Genomic DNA, 21,941 nt, shown 5'->3' with positions numbered 1-21,941 from the left:
GTTAAAAATATTCTTTACTCTGTTGTGCTGGATTTTCTTTAGAGGCACTTGGGTTATGGGTCATTCTCCAGAAAACGTAACTTTTGAACGCTAATATTTTTCAATTTCGAAAACCTTTTTTTTTTTTTTTCATTCTTACATGAAAGTGTTACCTACTAGAAGTAAATGTAAACAACGGCCCAGCTAAGTTCCAATTATTTGATTCATAAATTTAAAAAAAAAAATTAAAAAATACCTTTTTCATGGAAATTTAAAAAAAAGAAAAAAACTTTTAATATTTAAAAATCGCGAAGCCAATTTAATATCAAAGTAGCAATTTTGTTAATTGTGCAAAGAATCAGTTATTTTAATGATTAGTGGGAATATTATATTAAGCTCTCTTTAAAGTACGGCTTAGTTAGTAGTTTCAAATGTATGCTAAAAAATAGTATTTAGTAAATTTTAGAATATACTGGTAATTTATAATTTTGGTAGAATGTCTATTATTGATGTATTTCCCCTCCATCAGTTATTTTCACCTCAGAAATAATGACATTGATAAGGTCTGTCATGGAGGAGAGATTCACGGAGGTGAGGATCTTTCCCTTAATATAGGCCTAATAGATACATTTTTCTTGCAAAATATTTTTTTCTTCGTTGCTACAATCTGCACATGTTAAGCATGTAGAAACATGTTCACTTCTTTTTTTATATTAATTTACATCCCTGAAATTCAAGCTCACGGAGTTGAGAAGTCAGAATAACCACATAAGGTTAGTAAAATCTATCTTCTTGTTTTCGACAAAAGTTTCACAACTTCAACTATGGCTGAAAATAAACAAGGGTATAAAAAAATAAACCTTGTATCATGGAAAATAAAATTTGATGTCATTACTGCCACGTGTTAGTGAGGAATGGCATTTTGTGTTTAATTAACGGAGGTGAGAATTTATTGTGTGACATGACTCCTTGTCCTTCTAAAACGAAATAAAACACAATATTAAAAAATTAAGTATACTTAAACAATTAGTATTTGAGACACTTGTGAGAGGAATAATAAATAAGTATATACTTTAAATTAAACAAGTTATTAAGCAACATAAACAGCCACACAAGGTGTATGACATGCCACGGAGGTGAGAATTCACATGTTGTGGACCAAAAATATACTAAAATAAAAATTATTATTAAAAAATTATTGCAGGTTTAAATAGACATATTTTTATGAAATTACAAATCAATGTCAAATGAATTATTCCTTAAAGTTTTACTGTAAAAGGAGGTGTGACAGAAAAGTTACACTTTTTGAAGAATGACCCTTATATTTAATTTAGATGATGTCTGACCACAAGCAAAAATCATCTTCACAAATTTTCATCACGATTTTTAATCACCTTCCCAGCCAATTTGCTTGATTGAGTCAAATGAAATATGTATTTTAAAAGCAATCAAAGACAAATTTACCCGTAATTTACCACACCTTTTTAAGTAGAAATATTTCAGGTCATTTTTTAATTAATTCCGAATCAAAATTACAAATAGGTAAGTGTCGATAATTTTTAAGGAGCAAAAATTTATGAGGGACATAAATATTATATTTTCCTCTCCACCATAAAACTCTTTTAGAAGAGTCGATTTTAAATTTTTATTTAAAAGAAAAAAGTTCGTCTAGAATTTAATGGATTCATAAAGCTACATTAGTCTACTTACAGCATGAGGGAAAGAAAAAAGATGCTCTAAATTGCGATTTCAAATGCCACCTTGCTCCGGAATTGACTTCTCAGTGTCACTAATTGAATGAAGTTGCAAGGATTCTTCAACTTTGAATGCTTTGTATCTGTGTGAAATGTCAAAGTTTAGGTCGTGTTCCACTAAATCTGATCCTTTCTAGCATATGAACTGTAACCTTCGCATTCAACAATGGTCTAACGATCTAAATTATCAGTCTATATGGCTTCAATGTAGAGCTTCAATATGTCTGTAAGTTACATTAAGTCACAACTAGCAGAACCTGAATAAATGTGTCCCAGCGCTTTATGGTTTAAAGCAGTAATGGTTCTTCAATATTGCCAAGTTTTTCGATAAAATGTTTTTTTCTTTTTTTTTCGTGACTTGGAAACAGCTGCCTTTTCAGTAAGAAAAAATACAACCTAACGCCTATTAAAAATCATGCCAAAATTCTAAATATGTAAAAGAAGCAGTCGAAAACTTTGTACAATGAAATGTGTAAAAATAGGACAACGTGTATAAATTTACAAATAAAATCAATTAAAAAGCGCTAAAAATCTCTGTAAACTGCTGTTTTGAGGTTATGAAAACAAACCCCTTCACCAATGCATAAAAGAAAAATGGTACCCCCAAGTCCAACAACGGACAAGTGAAGGAGAAAATTTTTTCTATTTCACTTGTCCGTCGTCAAGTTACTATTTTACCCCATCAAATTTCTTTTTTCGAATACAGTAGAATCCCGAAGACTCGGCACTCGATAACTCTGTCGAATCCAGAAGACTCAGCCATGTTCTCACAGGACACAAAAACCACGAACGAAAACCTTATTGCGCGCATTCTCGTGAACCTGGCTTTTTCCCAAGTCGGCAACTTTTCATTCCACATTAGTTGAATTTCGGAGGTTCTACTGTATAGAACAAAAATTGGATTTAACAGTAGAAAAGGCTCAAAATAACAAAGTTTTTCATTTGTTAAAGATACGGCTCTCTGCTTAAGATAAATTTTATTATTATGCGTTTATTATACAGGGTGTTTCGTTTTAACACGCAAAACCTCTATTTTCGCAACCATTAGTTCTAGATGCATACTTCCAATTGCAAAAATGTTTGAAATCAGATGCCGAGTTAAGATGTTGAAAGTTTGAAGCAAAAATAAAAATGAGTCAAAAAATACAAAATATAACTTTTTATGCGTGCCCTAGGTTCCTTTACTCATATTTAGGGAAATTTTCTCCATTGAAACATCATTCCAACAGAAAAAGTTTGACAAAAGTACGACCAATATTCACCGAGCTATGAAACGCAGCGTTTTGTGACTTAAACCACTTTACATTCGCCATCAATAACAACTTTTGAAGAAAATATAGCGGTTAACAAGGGTTTAAAAATATGTGCATATAGTGTGATTTTTCCAATTTTTCGAGGTTTTGTGGTGAGTTTTTGCGTATCATGGCATAACATTTGCATTTATTTTGGAATAGCAATGAAAAATATAAATACTTTTTTTTTACTTCGAGAACCTGACATTCCTTGAAAGGACGATAAGTTTCAATCTCTCTTTTGTATGGTTCCTTGAAACTTTAAGCTCGAATATCTCCTGGAGATTTGGTCACACAAGTGTTAAGTTTTTTTGTGTAAGTAATATTTTTAAATGGAGATTATTGCCCTAAATTTAAGTTAGGGCACCTAGGGCCTTAAAAAGTTAAATTTTGTATTTTCTGACTCATTTCTATTTTTGCTTCAAATTTTCAATATCTTAACTCTGTATCTGATTTTAAACATTTTTGCAATTGGAAGTATGCATCTAGGACCAACTGTTGCGAAATTAGAGGTCTTGCAGGTTAAAAACGGAACACCCTGTATGTTATAACATCAAATGTGTCATTTCCATTATTTCTTTAACTTAAAAAAAATAAGTTATAAATTCGTTCTTCCTATGGTGCTGACTAAAATTGTTTTCTTATAGTCAAGTTGCTGGAAGTCCACCTCAAAGCGGCGTTTTTTGTTTATTGTTAGCCCTTTCATCTTTACTTGGTAAGTGCCCGAAAGTTTATGTTTAACTAGACTGCTTAAAGACTAAAAGAAATTTTGGTTCTTGATAGGAGTTGATAAATAAAGGTTTTAATGATAGTTACACTGTCCACAAGCATAAAAAAGTAAGCAACACTTAGATGAAACTAAAAGTGCATTTCATTGGATTTTTTGATACGAACCAAAAACTACCCAATTGGTTTTTTTTTTTTTTTTGAGAAAATTATTAGAAATTGGGTTAGTTTCTTGAAAAGAAAAATTATTTTGACGGAGAGTGTGGTAACTCTGATGAACTAACGCCGATTCATGTAACGATATCGAAGTATATAAAAGCTTTTTTTTTAAAGTTGAATATTACATAAAGAGATATAATCACTTTTACAATCAAACGGCATAATTAAAGTTGGAATTATTTTAACAATTACGTAATGAAATAATTATTTGAATTAGGGTAGACCCGGAGCACGTTTACGCAGAGCCTTTTTTTCAAAACGAATTTTAACTAGAGAGCCAACAGTCATAACATATTGATGCTGCTCCCTAGCAAATATCCTAACAAGTTTCTGAGCATCAGTCGAGCTTCGGTCTAGCGTGAGGAAAAGAATAATCTGTTTCCTACAAAGCCGAGTAAATTTTGAGTTGAACGTTTTGAAGCTTATTGTGAATAAATAATATTTAGTTAAGAGAAAACAAATGCATAAAAATTTGCAGAATTTTATCCCTTTTTAAGAATTGTATTTGTATGAACTGAAATGCTATTAAATTTTTTTGCACGTTAAAAATAAATTCAAACTTGGCGACGGGGCAAGTTTACGCGCTGATGTCTGAGCATCTTTATACACACGTTCTTACTGTGTCTTACTTCTAAACGTGCCCTGACACTTTTTTCCGCTCTGAACTGTCTCAAAACTTTTTAGTATTTTCAAGCTATTTATTTTTGAAAATCACCATTTAATTTTTAATTAAGTTACAAATTCGTATCTTATAGCTTACAATCATGTTGTGCTGTCTTCATGCCCATTCATCTTTTACTTTATACACTATTCAGTCTGTAATAAATTTGCTTTATTTTAACGATGGTAAGACATTATGTTCAAAACTCTAACAGAACCACGTTAGGTGTCAAAATAAATATGCGTAAACGTGCCCTGTGTCCGGGGCAAGTTTACGCATCCGACTTGGATTAAAAAATAAATTTATTTGACGGTTAAAATCACAGATAGAGCAACAACTGAATGTACCAATTTTTACTCCATTAACTGTTTCATAAAACCGCAATGTCTAAAATTTCCTAAGTTAAAACATAAAATTTAAAAAATTCATTGAAAAAAAATCCGCCTAAACGTGCCCCGGTCTACCCGACTATGAAAAAGTTTCATTTGAAAGGTTAACTGTACAATTATAATGATAATTCTTCTTAGCAATTTTGTGATAACAAGTTGACTTGTTTGAAAAACTGAATGAAATTTTATCAAGAAAATATTTTAACGTTTTCGTTGGCTTCACGCGGGAAATAGCAGGAACACAATATTAATTGCAAATGTTATCTGTTTACGCTCTACGTTCAATGCTTTTTCTTAATATATTGCAAGCTAGCTTAGCACCTGAACAACTGTAAAGCTTGACCACGGAGAGATGGCTGATGATCTTGAAACGAGAACATCATTTGTATTATTTGTAATAGGTAGAATCAGCGAGAAAGCGCCGAATAGTAAGAGGCGCGTTCTCGCTGATCCTATCGATTACAAAGTTAATAACAAACCTATTACGAAGGATGCAAATGACGTTTCCGATTCAAGATCATCCGCCATCTCTCCGTGGTCAAGCTTTATTTGTGTTATTCACGTTCCAGTCCGAAGCAAACACGTTTAGTTCAAAACAAAGGAAGAAACAATCTGCTCTACCTGTGAGCAGGGACGGACAGGGTCCCTCAAAAGTGCACCAACCTTAACTCCCAAAGGGTACACTGGTTCGAGGGCGCAGAAAAAAAAACCGAAGATGTATAGGTTCGAGGGTAAGGTTTCGGGATAGTGCACAAGTGGGAAACATACTGAGTAGAGTAATTGTACTTAAGTAAAATTGATATTTGAACAAAAGTAAAAATGAAGTGGTGTGAAGAAAATTACGAGATAATAGAATGAAAAAAGTAACACAATAAATAAAACAAAAGACTTAACATTCTTGACTCAAATTTTGTTTGTACTTTAACTGATTACCCTATAAAAGTTTTTCCCAGGAAGAATATCAAAAAAAAAAAAAAAAAAGAAAAAAGAAAAAAAAAACCTCAAACATGAAATTACACATTGCCGTCAATGTCTTGACATACAATAAGTAAACTACGTGAATGCTTATTAAATACAAATATGAAGATCGGTATACTGTACAAAAATTTGAATTTTAGAAATCGTTCATAGTTAAAGTTTTAAATTTAAAAATCTCACAACATTCATCACTTCGCATCCAATGAGTTTAGCTGTTCTGAATATAAAAGCACAAATTTACGAATAACAGGTGCTATAATAAAATTCGGGTAAGGCGTAACACATCACACCCTGCATATTGCTGAAAATAGGAAATACATTTAAAAATCTGAGCAAATTCAATATGTGAAATAAATAAAATCGCTATTGAAATTTGATGCATTTAAACTTTTCGCATATAGTTACGCGAAAACATTTTCACTCAAAAATCGGCCTTAATTTCCATTTTTCTCACCCCCGAATGAATGTTGAGTTTTTTTTTTCGACCCGACCACACGTGGATATATGCCTAGGAACCTACAGACACCCGAAACATCCATTTTGACGACCCCCGAGTTGATTACAACGAATTTTCTCGTGACGTCTGTATGTACGTATATGTATGTGCGTATGTGTGTATGTATCTCGCATAACTCAAAAGCGGTATGTCATAGAAAGTTGAAATTTGGTACGAGGACTCCTAGTGGGGCTTAGTTGTGCACCTTCCCTTTTGGTTGCATTCAGATGTTCCTGAGGGGGTCTTTTGCTCCTTTTTGGGGGGAAATCATTGTTAATTTCGATTTAAACTGAAGTGGTGTTATAATTTGTCGGACACTTGGTGATATATCGCCAGTCTTTTGGTCGCCAAGTTTTGTCGCCAACTTTGCGACAAATTTGGAGATTTTTTTCCTTCTTTTTTTTTTAATTTTAAATTTGGTTTCAATTTGGCCACTGTTGGTGATATTTAGAGAATAAACAACTGAATCACATTAAAATTGCCAATAATGGGGAAATGACATTGAATTGGAGTAAAAGGAAGTCATGTGATGCACACATCAGCTCGTTTCTAATGAAGTTTCGTTATCATGTAGTACAAAGAAAACATTTTATTGATCAATTAAAGATTTCCACTAAAATATACTATTCAAGATGAAGTATTTGTGTTGAAATGTAAAGAAATACTTAATGCTAAAATTTAAAAATAAGTAAGATTAGAGTAAAAATCGTTCTTATGATTGAAAAGTCAGGGGCAAGATTACTTTCAGTTCATACAATCTTTTTTTTTACAGGTGAGTGAAAATAAAGTTTTACTTAACTTGTCTCCCCCTTATGTCATCTCTTTTTTTCTTTTGTTAGAGGTGAATGAAAACATTATTTCAACTAGTGATTCACATAGTTGAAAGAAATCAAACAAATATGTACAAATCCTGCAGATATAAAATTGTGTTACCTGTGGGGAGGAGGCATTGAAAGCATTCTTCCCCCTGACAATTCAATTAATAATCCCCACTTATTTTTTATTGAGACATTTGTGACTCCAAATACAGTGAAATCTCGTTACAACGAATATCAGTACAACGAAATATCCGTTTCAACGAAATAAATTATCAGTCCCGATCTAATTTCCATTATGTTTCTTGAATTCCATTACAACGAAATTCTCCTAATTACGGAGAAAATTTGCGGTCCCTACAACATTGTTGCAACGGGATTTTACAGTAGTAAGTATTGAGTAGGGTACTTCAATATCAATAACAAATAAATTTTTTGTGTATGAAAATTGGCATGTTTTAATATTACAGCTTTTATTGGCCTTAATTTACTTTATATGTGCGTACGACTGCAGAAGAAAAAAATTGACGACCAGTGGGTCCGTAGCACAGTGGCATTACTGAATAGGATATCGTTAATCCCAGGCCATTTTGCAATTCTTGGAATGCTGGTCGTAGGAGCATTTCCAATCGACTTCCACAGGACGCAAGAAAACTGGGTAACGTATTTTTGTTTTATCTCTTTTTAGTTTTTTATAACAATACTCAATGAAATTATTTCATATGCAGAGTTTTTTTCTTCTATTTTCAGAAACAGGTGTCTGTTTTATAAACTGGTACAGTTATATGAATAGCACAAATTGTTTTATATTTATAATCTAAGCACCTTTCAAAAGCATAATTAATCGGCAATTAAGTATTAGTCGATCACTTTGGTCAAAACCAAAACTATCGCCAAATGTGAAGATCATAATAGCCTAAATCTAAATCCGAAATACAGGGAGCACAAAACTTTAATTTTTGCTAAGGGAACTCCAAATTTCGTCGAATGATGATAGTTTTGCCGAATGGAACTCCAAATTTCGCCGAATGATGATAGTTTTACCGAGTGGAAAGCCAAATTTCGACGAATGATGATAGTTTTGCCAAATAGAACTCCATATTTCGCCGAACGACGATAGATACTCCGAATAGAACTCCAAATTTTTCTGAATGATGATAATTTTTCCGGATCGTCCGAATTAAGAGTTTTTTGAGAGGTCACAATAACCTACCGTAGCCCCCCACCGGGGCGGCCCTGCCGAAAGTTTTCAAAATGAGTAAGTAAATTTGCCGACTGCATCATTGGCAGTTTATCGTTTGTCGAAGTTTTGGTTTTGACGAAAATAGTTAACAGAATAATAAGTCAGTGCGATAAAATCTAACATTAACTAAAAGGTTGAGTAGGTATCCAATAAATAGATGAATCATTTCAAAAAAAGAAAAAAAAAAGAACATATTTTACTGCGTATGAGAGTTAGTAGTTAGTAAGTATATTTTAATACCTTGAAATTCTAGAAACATTAAGACTTTTGGTGAGTCATAGCAAAGAGCGCAAAATAAAAATTAAGGTCATCAGGTGAATTCGCTTTGATCGTAGATTTTTACATTTCTTTAAAAAAAATCTACAGTACTTAATACAGTATAGTACAGTTAAAATTTTACGGTGCTTAAACTACATTAGCTAATAACATTCTGGCGCTGTTTGTTTAACACTTTTCTAATATGCATCTCGAGAACAAAAAAACGTGCTTATGATCTCTTTAAGAACGTCCCAACTCTGTGGAGATGTTATTGGCGTGTGTGTGGGGGGGGGGGATATTTAGTGAATGTTTTATTTTTGCTTTTTGCCGAAATTTGGTGCTCAAAGCGTGTTTTACAGCGCAACTGCTGCATTGGACACGTGATTTTTTTAAGTTAATTGTTTCATACTTAATTATATAAAAGCATTTCTACAACATAACATCATGCGTGTACCTTGTATAGTAATTAATTAGTTTATGTTATTGACTTAAAGCAATATATAGCTAATATATTTAATATGGTGGTCTTCATTGAAAATATCAACTTAAAAGTGATTAGTCACTGAAAACGACTAATCTCAAACTAAATTTTTACAATTGCAAAATTACAATGATCTCTACAGCATCTGATCTCACATGTTCATTTGCAAACTCTTTAATTGGGAGTAAAAAGAAAAGAAGCTATAAATGCATAGATGGAAACATTTTTTATAAAACTGATGCATGTGGAAAATATTGTGCCGGAAGTTATGTTTGCCCCACTAATAATTATCAGTAATCCCACTGATAATTATCCGTACGTAAATTATAATATTTTTGTATTCAAAGACACGGTAAGTATAAAAGCTACTCACTGGTGTTGAAAATTCCACACGATAATAAGCAAGATAAACGGTTTAAAAAAAAAAGAATTCTTTTTTCAATAAAACGACAATTTTCCAGAGCGAAAACTTGCTTTTTGCCGATGTTTAAATCAGAAATGAGTAAACATGACCAAGATCTAACCACATTACATAGTGAGATATAACCCCAATTTGACCAACTTCGTGATCATAAGATGATCCTTTAAGTATAGCATAATTGTGGAAGATTAGTGGCGTCAGATCCTGTCGTCGTTTGTGGGACAGACAGAGGGGGGTCCATGACTGCGGCATTGAATTTTCTGTTTTTTTTGGTGGGGGGAGGGAGGGGTGTTTTAAGGGGTATTACTTTCAATTTTGGAAGTAATCATTCTGGAGATAACCCGTAGCATTTGAAGTGGTGTGCCATTGCTCTTGCGGGGGGGGGGGGGCATCTGTAGGAAGTGCTTGCAGATTAAAATGGGCACCCCTGGGAAGTGCTTGCAGTTCAAATGGATTTCATGGAGATCAGGTGTTTTTGATGAAATGTTTTACTTTGTTACATTAATAGGTTGAAAACAATAGCATATGGAAAGTGACAAATGATTTTAATAAAAAGCTTTTGCTTTACTAGTGAAGAAAAAAATCTCGCTTTTTAGTTGATTAATCAAATTATCAAACAAGGAGTGTGACCTTTTAAAGCTTAATTGTTCCTCCGTAGTTCTTTATCGTTCTTGGCTGTAGAGAAGGGAGAATGTCATTAAATGATTTAAGAAAAATACCTCGAGAAACCGAGCTAATTACTCATAACTTTTCCTCAAGAAGCTACTAAAAGCAAAAACTTAATCTTTGAATGCATTAAGCTTGTTTGCAAAACGTAAAGTGATCAAATTGTGAAGTGTTTATTCAAGTAATCGGTTCCACTTGCAATTGTCTGCGGAAAACGGATATTTATTTTTCTCGCGTCGATAACCATCACAAATAATTCTCCATTGAAGCGAATAAGTAACACTACTTAAGAAGTGCAATATCCTCAAATTTATCCCAAACTTTTTTACATATTTAAAAAAGATTTTAGACTCAGTTTATTGTTTTTTTTTTTTTTTTTTGTTTTTTTTTTTTTTTGACTTGCGCAATTGTTTACTAAAAGCAGTTTTAAAATTTATCATCTGTAATTCCTTATTCTATATTCAATTGGTAAATAAGGGCTTCTGAAATGTCCTTGTTTTTAATCAACAACACTACAGTCTACAGAAATTTGCTTCCCTGAAGCACCAATTACGTAATTTTTAAAGTGGATTTCCTTCGATTGTGACCAAAGTAAAGAGGTTGTTTCAATACCACGTCATTCCATCAAAACTTGTACTAATCAAATTTAAAAGTACTACCAAAAGTTACACTAATCCCTATTTATATACTCAGTATTGTATTAGTAAGTATACGGCGTACACTTACTGGTATGCTTTGAAAAATTGCGTATACACTCTGATTTTTAATAAATTTTATTTTTTTTTATTTTGAAGACTTCGTTTAAACAATTAGATAAAGAATACCTCACATCAATCAATCATTAATGTCTCCTATTCCAATTTAATACTCATCATTTATTTTTCGCCACTTATTATAAGTAAACTACAGTTTACGGGTGAATATACATCTCGATCTGTTATACGAGACATATTTTCAGAAAAGTAAAGATTCTTAGATGAAGTTGTAAAAAAAAGCATGATGTTCCGCATCATCTTCTCTAAAGAGTATCAGTGTATATACCTTCCTATCTTCAAATTTATGTACAGTAAGTACACTGTCCGCTACCTTCGACAACTTCATCACTATGTATTGCATAATACGATAAGGCAGAACAAAATCTCTCATTTGGCAACCTAGTGCCGTCATTGTGCCATTGCATTTCATTATGCATTGCTCTCGATTATTTAAGATCAGTCGATAACAAAGCGGTATTCTTTTAGTTAGGATTTAGAAATATTTTTAGTTTTCATAAACGACATATACAATGTCTTTTTTAATTTCTCTATTCACTTTTAAGTTTTTCAAGTCTTTTATATAAAAGCACCAGTTTACTTCCAAACTTTCGTTCACTATATTCAAACTTCAACCATGCTGATTTTAAGATCTCCGCAATGGCAAAAATAGGTTTTGATCAAAACTATCAAGAGAAAATATTTCTCTTCACTCAATGAGGAACCTAGCCTACCACAATATTGGAAAAAAAGCTTTCATATCTTCAGCTTTTGAGTAGACGTTATTTTTATTAAAGACAGAACTTTTATTACTAACCTTACTTAGTGCCCGCGGTATACACTTACGATTGGTGTCATTTTAATGATGGTGCCATATAATAGCAGTCTATGGTTGCATATAATAGTAGCTCATGGTAGCATATATGAGTAGCCCATGGTTCTACATAATAATAGCACATGGTTTCATATAATAATAGCACATGGTTCCATATAATAATAGCCCATGGTTCCATAAACTTATAGCCCATGGTGCCATATAATATTAGCTCATAGGGCCGTATAATAGTACCCAATCATGGACGCGATAACTACAACTGACTGCACTACAATTCAAAGTTTACTGCACTGAATCTAGTTTTACATCACGCATATCAAATTAAAAAGAAAAAATTAAAAATAATAAAAACGAATAAATGAAATCAGCAGTCATTTCCAAAAATGTCATTGGACTACCCCCCCCCCCTCATCTCATACTTTTAACCTTTTAAATTACAAAAGGAAAATTTTCTCCTTATGCGAAAACGCGAGCGAAGGAAAAGTCTAGATTTTTCTAGTGTGTAAGAAATGTAGATCATTAACCTCGGGTGGATTGAAAAGTAATAATACAAATATTCTTTTTTAGTTTTTTGGTTTCTATTGCAATTGATAAATAACTGAAGGAGTTAAATGTAAAATAATAGTCAATAATTATGAAAACAGCTTTGCCATTAACTATAGCAATTTTATCTTTCTCAATTTCAGTTTTTAAAGTTCTTTATTTTGCTCAATACAATTGAAAATAAATTGCGACTTTCTGTATTTCAAGATATTTCTCAAACTTAAGTAATGCAGTCGCTTGTATTGGTTTTTACTTTCATTGTGTTGCAATAACATTAAACTGTTTCCTGCTTCTTGAGTTGCAAAATATTTCTAAAACTAATGCAATGCAACTGCGTTTTCATGTCATTAAATTTTTTTCAGTCACTTAGTTTCTTAAAAAATACAAATTAAATAATACTAAAAGTTAAAGACTTTTTTTTCAATTCAAATTTTTAGTAACGATAAATTTTGTAAACGATATTTAAAAATAAACTGCCTTGTATTTTAAACAGTTTTCCGTGACACATAAAACAAACGCAGTTTGTTGGCGATTTCTATGTTGTGATCAGGCAAGTGTCACGATCATGTATCAATCACCGGCGACAATAATGGCACATCTCAGAAAAAAAATTATTATTTAATAGTTGAAATAAAATAATATTTATTAATTACAAATAGAGGTTTTGAGAAAACCAAGGTTAGACGTAGTACTACTTCGTATTGATTTATTCTCAAATGCTACGACATAACTCAGAAGGTTTATGATGTTTTGTTTACTGATTGTTTTTTTTTTTTTTTTAGTCTTAACTAATAATGAAAAGTTAGTTGGAAATCTTTTTTTATTTTTAAATTGTGGCTTTTAATTATTGATTATAACGTCTACCAAACACTACGTGTCGGTCATGTAAAATAATTCTCCCCCGCAAGCTATTTAAAATTCACCTTTTAATTCGAGTAACTTTTAAATTTGATTTTTTTTTTTTTTAAGAGTAACCAGAATGTTGTCGTGAATAAAGTCTGCTTGACAAGATTTGTTCTCGTGAAATGGAAAAGTACAGAATTTTCTACTATTTAGAGCACTCTTAATGCTTATGCCTAATTTACGCAATACCTGTATGTAAGCAAGCCCAAATAAAGGGCTCAAATCGCTGTTGTTAGGCATATGCTATTATTCTGGCATGCGATTGCCAAATCACTATATTTATTAGCGAAATAAAGATGTTTGATATCAATATGGTCACTATAAACATTGCAATTTATGGCAACATTGTTAAATTGGTGATTTCCAACATACTAACTAAAATAACTGATTTAGAACTACATGAGATCTCACAACTTTTTACGGTTGATGTGAGACTTGTATTTTTAACCGACTTCAAAAAGGAGGCGGTTATCAGTTCATACCGTATGTATGTTTTTTTTTTTGTTTGTCCACTCATAGCGTCTCACCTAGTGAACCGATTTTGATGATTCTTTTTTTGATGGATAAGGGATGGCTCAACTTAGGTCCCATTACTTTGTTTGACCATATTTGTTCTTTAGAAAAAAAGTTATGGGCAAAAAACAGTAAACTTTATGCAATTTCCCTATTAGATTGTAGCGAACTTCGCACTTTTCATCCGTGGATAACGGTGGCTCAGTGGTAGAATTCTCGCCTCCCACACGAGCGACCCGGGTTCAAATCCCGACTAGGACAAAGTGAATTTTACTAAAATTACGTTTCTACTGTTTCCCGTATTTTCTCGAATGTTCTATTAATTTCTGTATCTTTCCAAGTCGCTTGAGTATTCGCTTCATTTGGCTTTCACATTGGCTTCGCTATCTTCATCTACGCGACAGCATGAAACTCATTGTTATAAAAGTTTGGTGCCATATAAGAGTAACATTAATAGTAATTGTAATGATAATTTTGAATAAAGGCTTTTCTAAAGCAATACAGTGATATAGGGCCGAACTTCTTACTAGGTAACTTCTTACTTTTACTGAAATATCTACATTTACACTAAAAAGAATGAAATAAAAAAATTTTGAAAAAAAAAATAGAACCGACTTCAAAATTGCTCTAAAAAGTGAAAAATAATTTTATTCTTTAAACACCATCGATAATACTTTTAAACATAATTTTTGAAGTTGGCGCAAAAACAAAAAGTAAAATCCATTGTAACCATGCTTCGTTCATATTTTTATCAAAAAATCATCCAAAGTTAGGAACGAAACATTTATATCGTTACTCAAATATGCTGTCATCAATGCGTAATGCATTTGGTAGTGAAGAAACTGGACCTGGTTAAATTTATACTTGTAGTTAAATTATGGCTGTGAATGATTTTATCGATCGTTTTTGCGCCAACTTCAAAAATTATGTTTAAAAGTATTATCGATGGTGTTTAAAGAATAAAATTATTTTTCACTTTTTAGAGCAATTTTGAAGTCGGTTCTATTTTTTTTTTTTTCAAAATTTTTTTTTGTACATTTTAAGTTTTTGGTGGGATATAACTTACAGCAGAGATGTAAAATTCGTTTGTTTTCTAATTTTACAGATCACCATCACCATAACGCCGCATCTGATTGGAGCATTGCTACTCTTCTTGGGAGGCATGTTCTACTGCATCTTAATCACTTACATCATGTCCCTGTTACATCCCAAACAGAGACAAATTCTAGGAATTCGAGTATTTCTCATCTGTTTGATAACAATGTGTGCTGCCCTTCGTATCCTTTTGTTTACTTCGAAAATAAACGCCCGTTGAAATTATCTATAATCTATTCACTTTTCAAACATAGTATGATGTACATTAAAAAAAAAAAAAAAACCTCACAAAGTATCGATGATAAGGAAAAAAAAACCTTTCTTAAAGATTACATTACGTAGCGAGTTTCGAGATTCTTCTTCCAATTTCATGTCATTTCCCCCATTACTGGCAATTTTAATGTGATTCATTAGTTTACTCTCTAAATATCTCACCAACAGTGTTTAAATTAAAACAGATTAGAAAAAAAATCGCCAAATTTGTCGCCAAGTTGGCGAAAAAACTTGGCGACCAAAGGACCCCACTAGGAGTCTACGTACCAAATTTCAACTTCCTAGGACATACCATTCTTGAGTTATGCAACATACATACGCATATCCGCACATACATACGTACATACAGACGTCACGAAAACTCGTTGTAACTAACTCGGGAATAGACAAAATGGATATTTCGCGTGTCGATACGTTCTTACGCACTTTTCCACGTGTGGTCGAGTCGAAAAAAAATTTAACATTCATTCGGGTGTGAGCAAAATGGAAATTAAGGTCGATTTTTGAGTGAAATTTTTTTCGCGAATACAATACTTCCTTTTTCCGAATACAATACTTCCTTTTTCAAAAAGGAAGTATTGTATTCGGAAAAAAAATTTCACTCAAAATTTGGCCTTAATTTCCATTTTGCTCACCCGTGAATGAATGTTGAGTTTTTTTTTTTTTCAATCCGACCACATGCGAATAAGTGCCAAAGAACGTATAACACCCGAAATATCCATTTTGACATTCCCCGAGTTAATTAGAACAAATTTTCTCGTGACGTCTGTATGTACGTATGTATGTGCGTATGTATGTCGCATAACTCAAGAACGGTATGTCCTAGAAAGTTCAAATTTGGTACGTAGACTCCTAGTGGGGTCTAGTTGTGCACTTCCTCTTTTGATTGCATTCGGGTGTTTCTAAAGGGGTCTTTTGTCCCTTTTTGGGGGAAATCATTGTTAATTTCGATGTATACTCAAGTGGTGTTATAATTTGGCAGACACTTGGCGATATATCGCCAGTCTTTTGGTCGCCAAGTTTTGTCGCCGACTTGGCGACGAATTTGGAGATTTGTTTTTTTTTTTTTAATCTGGTTTCAATTTGGCCATTGTTGGTGATATTTAGAGAGTTAACTATTGAATCACATTAAAATTGCCAATAATGGGGAAATAACTTTAAATTGGTGTAAAAGGAAGTCATGTGATGCAGACATCAGCTCATTTGAATTTGGCACGCAAAAAGTGTGGAGCATCGCAGAGTGATGGGGAGAGGCTCAACGGAAATATTTGAATGAGACGTATTATTACATCATGCTTTGGTCGAGACAGCACGGCACTTTTACTGTGAATGCATATTTTTCTAACAGCCGCTCGATCGGAATGGGGACTTAAACTGGCCTGTACGCTCGCCTGATTTAGCCCCCTGTGACTATTTCCTGCGGTGTTATCTGAATTCGCGGGTTTATAACGATCGTCTACGAACCCTGGAGAGCCTGAAGAACCACATCCGAGCCGAAACTGCCAATATACCGGTCGACTTGCTCCAAAGAGTCGACCAAAACTTCTGAGTTCAACTGAAACACTTACAAGATGTTTTCAAAACAGTGTAAAGCATAACCTCTCATTATGGGTAGCAGGAGAAAGATAATAAAGAATTTTTGGGTATGTAAAATGTTTTATTTTCATTTTCAAGAAAGGAAATTCCCGCACCCTAACCTGTACTAACAGTGTTTTTTTAAGATCATAATTATAAGAACAAAATTTAATTTTCTAGATCATTTTCTGCATAAAAAATTGATTTATTGATATTCAAACATAAAATCTATTCATACCACCATACTTATGATATACATTCAAATATATATATATATATATATATATATATATATATATATACTTGTGTTACATCTTTTCGGGGTATTAACGTGCCGTTCTTATAAGTAATTAACTATCATGTTGGAATAGAAATTTGGAGCATAAATGTGATTTTCAATGTTACTGTGAGGTTGCAAAGCAAATTTAAATTGTTTATTCTTTTTTTAAGGATGGATAATTTTGGCTATAAAGCTACATTATCAGTATACTCGTAGGGGTCAGTAAGAAATTCTTCGAATAAGAGAAAAAGACGAACACAAAACTTAACAGCTAAGAGCACTCATACGAAATTAAGCTTTTTTATTGAAAATGAGCGAAAAAGAATAGATGTAAATTAATCCTTGCTTTAGCATTTTTGTTCTAACGGTAGTTACAGTAAACATGTTAAAAACCAGGAAAATATTTAACCATAAGCTTCGACAAAGTATCTTTTTCTTTTTTTGCACTAAAAGTTATAAAACAACCAAATTTGAACGAGCACGAAATTTATACAGTTACCTCTCGTAGTAATGAAACTTTTTTTTAACGGAAATCTTTGCTATTTTTTAATTAGTTTGATTGTAATGAATGTGAAAAAAACTGAAACTTGACATTAAAATATTTTTCTTACGCTCTTCATGTTAACTCTTATTTTTTTTTTTTTTTTTCAATTTTCTAGAAATATTCAAATCTACCAAAGAAAAAAATGGTGTATTTTTAACAAAGGAATTTAGAAATTTTTCAAATATTAGGAAGTTTTTTTAAGCTTTAAGAATTATAAAATTCTTTCTTTGTATTGTTCTTTAACACTTTTATTCAGAAGGCTACACTGTGCGAGAAGGCTTCATGGATGAACTAGACGAGGCGAATCGAGTTGGAAACTGTAACTGGTCAGTCTCTATGCTAAGTGTGAGTAGAGTTTTTTATTATTAGTTAGTATTATTGATTAGTTTAACCGTGCCTTTCGTTTAATACGCCAGACTGTGATCACAGAGCTTCCCAACTACCGAAAAATGTTACCATAAACATTGTGTGGCGTACTTCAGAGAGCACATAACCCAACTTTTCCCCCGAGCCTTGAGGTCCTTTTGGCTCAGTGGTTCAGCACAGGGCTAAAGCATCACAAGCGTCCGTGTATCAAACATCGCTTGCTCCCTCCACGTCCACATATTGGTTACTAGGCAACAGTACAAATGGTGCCATGTAAAGCAGCTAGGGGCTTGCACAGAAATTTTGGGGCCCGTCACAAATGACTTTTCCGGGCCCCCTTCCATATTGTTTACCCTTATATTTCACGCCTAGCTTTAAAAATATTGGGCCCACTTCAGGCTCGGGTCCGGGCCGACAGGTGTCCCTTTTCCCCCACGTGCATGCCCCTGAAAGCAGCTATAGGAAGGACCATGTTTCTTAAAAGTACGGCATTCCTCGCTGAAATGCCTTCTGCATCACTCACTCATCCACCGAGCCATTTGCGCTCATTGTCACACGCGCTATTGCGGATACTAACATTGCACGCCTCGCGCTCTGCAGCAATAGATTCTGCAGCAGCAGCTGCAGCTACTGACACACAACTACAGCCACATTTTTTTTTTTCTGGTTTCGGCGCCCCACCCGATGAAGTTTCACTCTCTTGCTTTCCTGCTTCATCAATAAGGGAGGAGTAATGTGGCGTACGTCAGAGAGCACATAACCCATCTTTACCCCCGAGCCTTGAGGTCCTTTTGGCTCAGTGGTTAAAGCACTGGGTTAGAATCACAAACGTCCGTGGATCAAACCCCACCACGGACACGCATCGCTCCATCCACGCCCACATCCGTATAACTTAACAATTGATTCTGAGCATCATATTTTATACAAAATAAAAATAGTTGCTGAAACAAATAAAATATTTGATAAAAAATATAAACAAAAAGTTTTTTTCTTCTTTGTGTGAGTATTTTGCACGTGGTGCGAATTTTGGAGGGTTAATCAGTCATGTAGTACTGATTGCACATGGACAAGACTGGTTGGTAAAGAGGTTTATTGCTCTCGCTTCCACTAAATAGATTTAGTGGCATTTTCTATCAGCATGAATCTCTTCATCGTTTAAGTCCGTAGTTAAAACAGTAAATGTTCCGCCACTGTACTGTAATACTCCAAGATTCTTCCCTCTCTACTGATTTCTGAACATAAAAAGAATTGTCAAAAGTTTTTTCGAGTTATTAATTTCGACAGTACCTACTTTCTCGGAAAAACTGAAACTAAAACAATGTATGCAGCTCTACCCAAGCAATTGAAATTGTGTCCGGAAAATGCAGAATCTCTACAAACTATGAACAACTGCGCAAATATCATGTCCGTTTTTAGCATTCTAAAACATCAATTGAACGACGTACTTGTTTCTGAATTCCTAGCTCGTGCTGGAAAAAAATTGTTACAAAATATCAACTTGTTTTGTGATGAAATCGGTTAAAATGCTCGAAGTGCAACATCAGGTTTCATTCTTTCTTGTTGCTTTTCGAACGCGCCTAAAGGTTTATTCTCAAGGACAGCAAAAACACTTGCTATCATAAACAACCGCTTTCCTACTTTTCCTCCTTCAGGAGAAAAAAATATTTAAGGAAGTTCTCTTAATTAGCAACATTCTACCTTTCGATATTCTGTAAAAATAAATACTTGAAAATAACAGCTTGTAATAGGAAAAGCTGATGGCTGCAACGGAGCTTATTTTAGTGACTGATTTGCGTAAGATTAAAAATGTTAATCGGAAACTACTTTACGACGTCTCTTCTTCATACGGTAGGCCTTTGTATAGGACTTGTCACTTTTAAAATGTCTTGTTCCATTTAAAATTAAAACTTGTTATTTTACCCTCCAGTAATAGGCGGCTGGTGCACAAAAGAATGGGGTGTCAAATGAGGTGTGAAGGGTAGGGGGGGGGGTGGCTAAGCTTTTTTTTCCTGTAAATATCGGCTACAATTTTGTATCTTGACATTATATTAATGATGAAATAACTTCCAAAAAATATGCAAAATGGTCTCAAAATTCAGAACGGGTGGTCATCGTAGACTACCCCCTTCCAATTCAAAGTTCCATTCTTATGAAATAACACGAGAAAAGCTCATTTATAAGGAATTTTTAGCTTTTATGTTCGTGATATAAATCAATTCATCGAGTAAAAAAATCATTTTTCAATGAATCGCTAATTTTTAACTGTGAAAAGTGAGGAGGCGAAGCCCCTTTACTTTTGGAAGTGAGGGGACAGTTGTCCCTCTTGCCTCCCGTACAAGCCGCCTAAGCTCCCAACGCCGAGAATTTGATGTCATTACATTCGTGTATTCGGCAGGCCAGCAAGCGCATGAAGTGAGATTATGCCGCTTTGACGATACCTTCAGACACGTCATTAAGGAAGGTCAGGGAGGGGTCTAATGCCCCCCTCTGACTTTACGAAATTAATGTATTTATATATCAGTAGAAGTGGTTTTTGCTCTTTTTTTTTGTGAAATATGCATTGACCACTGGAGAAATTTAAAATAATGCATCAAGATACCTTGCTGCTTTAAAGTTTAATTTTCGCCAACATCCGGCGAATGATTGCCCATATAAACGGAACTGAGTGCCATTAACCATATAGATCGTCATTTGGTAGATCGCTTTACATTTGAAAAGGGAACTGTAAAATTTTTTTATGCTTCACCTCTGCTAGAACTATTGCCATTTTATCATCTTCATATCTGAAACCGAAAGTCATCATCTCCACTGATCGTAAGTTAAAGGGTCCAAATATCGCCTACTGAAAGTAATTTGCTTCCCAAATGTATAAAGATTTTGCAAAGAAGTGCGAAATTGGTCTAAAGTTGTAGTGATATTTTGTGGCTAGATATTCAAGCAATAACAACTTAAATTAATGAACATATTTATTTGTTTATAAAAAAAATAACTCAACAATTACATTTTTCAGTTTCTAAAAGAAATGTTCCGAATTTCGTCTGCACAGAAAGTGTGGGAAAATCAAAGAAATAATATAAGAACAAATACATATTATTTTATTTTCACATGCATACGTTTCATAAAACATGTAGCGGGCTAACAAGCTACCATCTTAGAATGTACAAAACTTAAATTTCTTTCTTTTTCTTTTGTTACGTTTTTTGTGAAAACAATGACAACGCTTCTGACATTTTAGCCAAGTTTCACCATGTTTGTCACATAAATGAAATACTTTACGAATACCCACATTGTGCGTTGTCATCGTCATTCTTACTGTCGCTCTCATCTGGTAACGCGTAGGGTGGTTCATCGTCATCAGCTGAACGGGATGAATTAAGAAAAGGCATTTTCTTTCTCGAGTTTAGTTTCTTTTTAGTTTGATCAGCTTGCGGCTTATCAAAAAGGAGCAATCCTTTATCTTTAGTGTATCTCTGGTTTTACTTTCTTCGAGGGTATTTTCATAGAACTGGTGACAAGAGTTACTGATCCAATCCTAGAATTTGAAGTAGAGGATCAACCAATATAAATCCTTTCGATGAAAGGGTTGTTATTAGTTGATATTACTATGATCAGATCTAGGGGATGTAGCTGAGCAGTTTGCAATTCATGTTCTGGCTTTTTTTCTTCTCCGTTGTGTGCATTGCCTACTGGGCGATAGCCGGAACACTTTGATCAGGGAATTAAGGAATAAAGTTTATGCATGCTTAAGGGAATAAAATTTATGCATTCTAAAAAACTCCCTCTTTGTATTTATAAACATTGTAAAATTTCTATCGTTTATTATTATATTATACGGAATATTGCAAGGTAAAAAGTATTTTTAACAACTTCAAAAATAACTTCCA

General features: G+C 33.4%; 1 protein-coding gene across 1 annotated transcript in view; it reads left to right on the top strand.

The window, feature by feature from the left end:
- The window catches only part of LOC129218443 (DNA damage-regulated autophagy modulator protein 1-like), a 59,558-nt gene that overhangs the window by 35,661 nt on the left and 1,956 nt on the right, over nucleotides 1–21,941 (top strand). The window contains exons 3-6 of the mRNA XM_054852713.1: nucleotides 3,673–3,740; nucleotides 7,780–7,967; nucleotides 15,030–15,201; nucleotides 17,948–18,036. Coding sequence (XP_054708688.1) covers nucleotides 3,673–3,740; nucleotides 7,780–7,967; nucleotides 15,030–15,201; nucleotides 17,948–18,036 — 517 coding nt within the window. The remainder of the gene's footprint in view (nucleotides 1–3,672; nucleotides 3,741–7,779; nucleotides 7,968–15,029; nucleotides 15,202–17,947; nucleotides 18,037–21,941) is intronic.

This window comes from Uloborus diversus, chromosome 3 (assembly GCF_026930045.1).
Source record: "Uloborus diversus isolate 005 chromosome 3, Udiv.v.3.1, whole genome shotgun sequence".
NCBI classification, from domain to species: domain Eukaryota; kingdom Metazoa; phylum Arthropoda; class Arachnida; order Araneae; family Uloboridae; genus Uloborus; species Uloborus diversus.
Note: the sequence above shows the minus strand (reverse complement) of the source record. Positions and strands in the feature narration are given on the sequence as shown.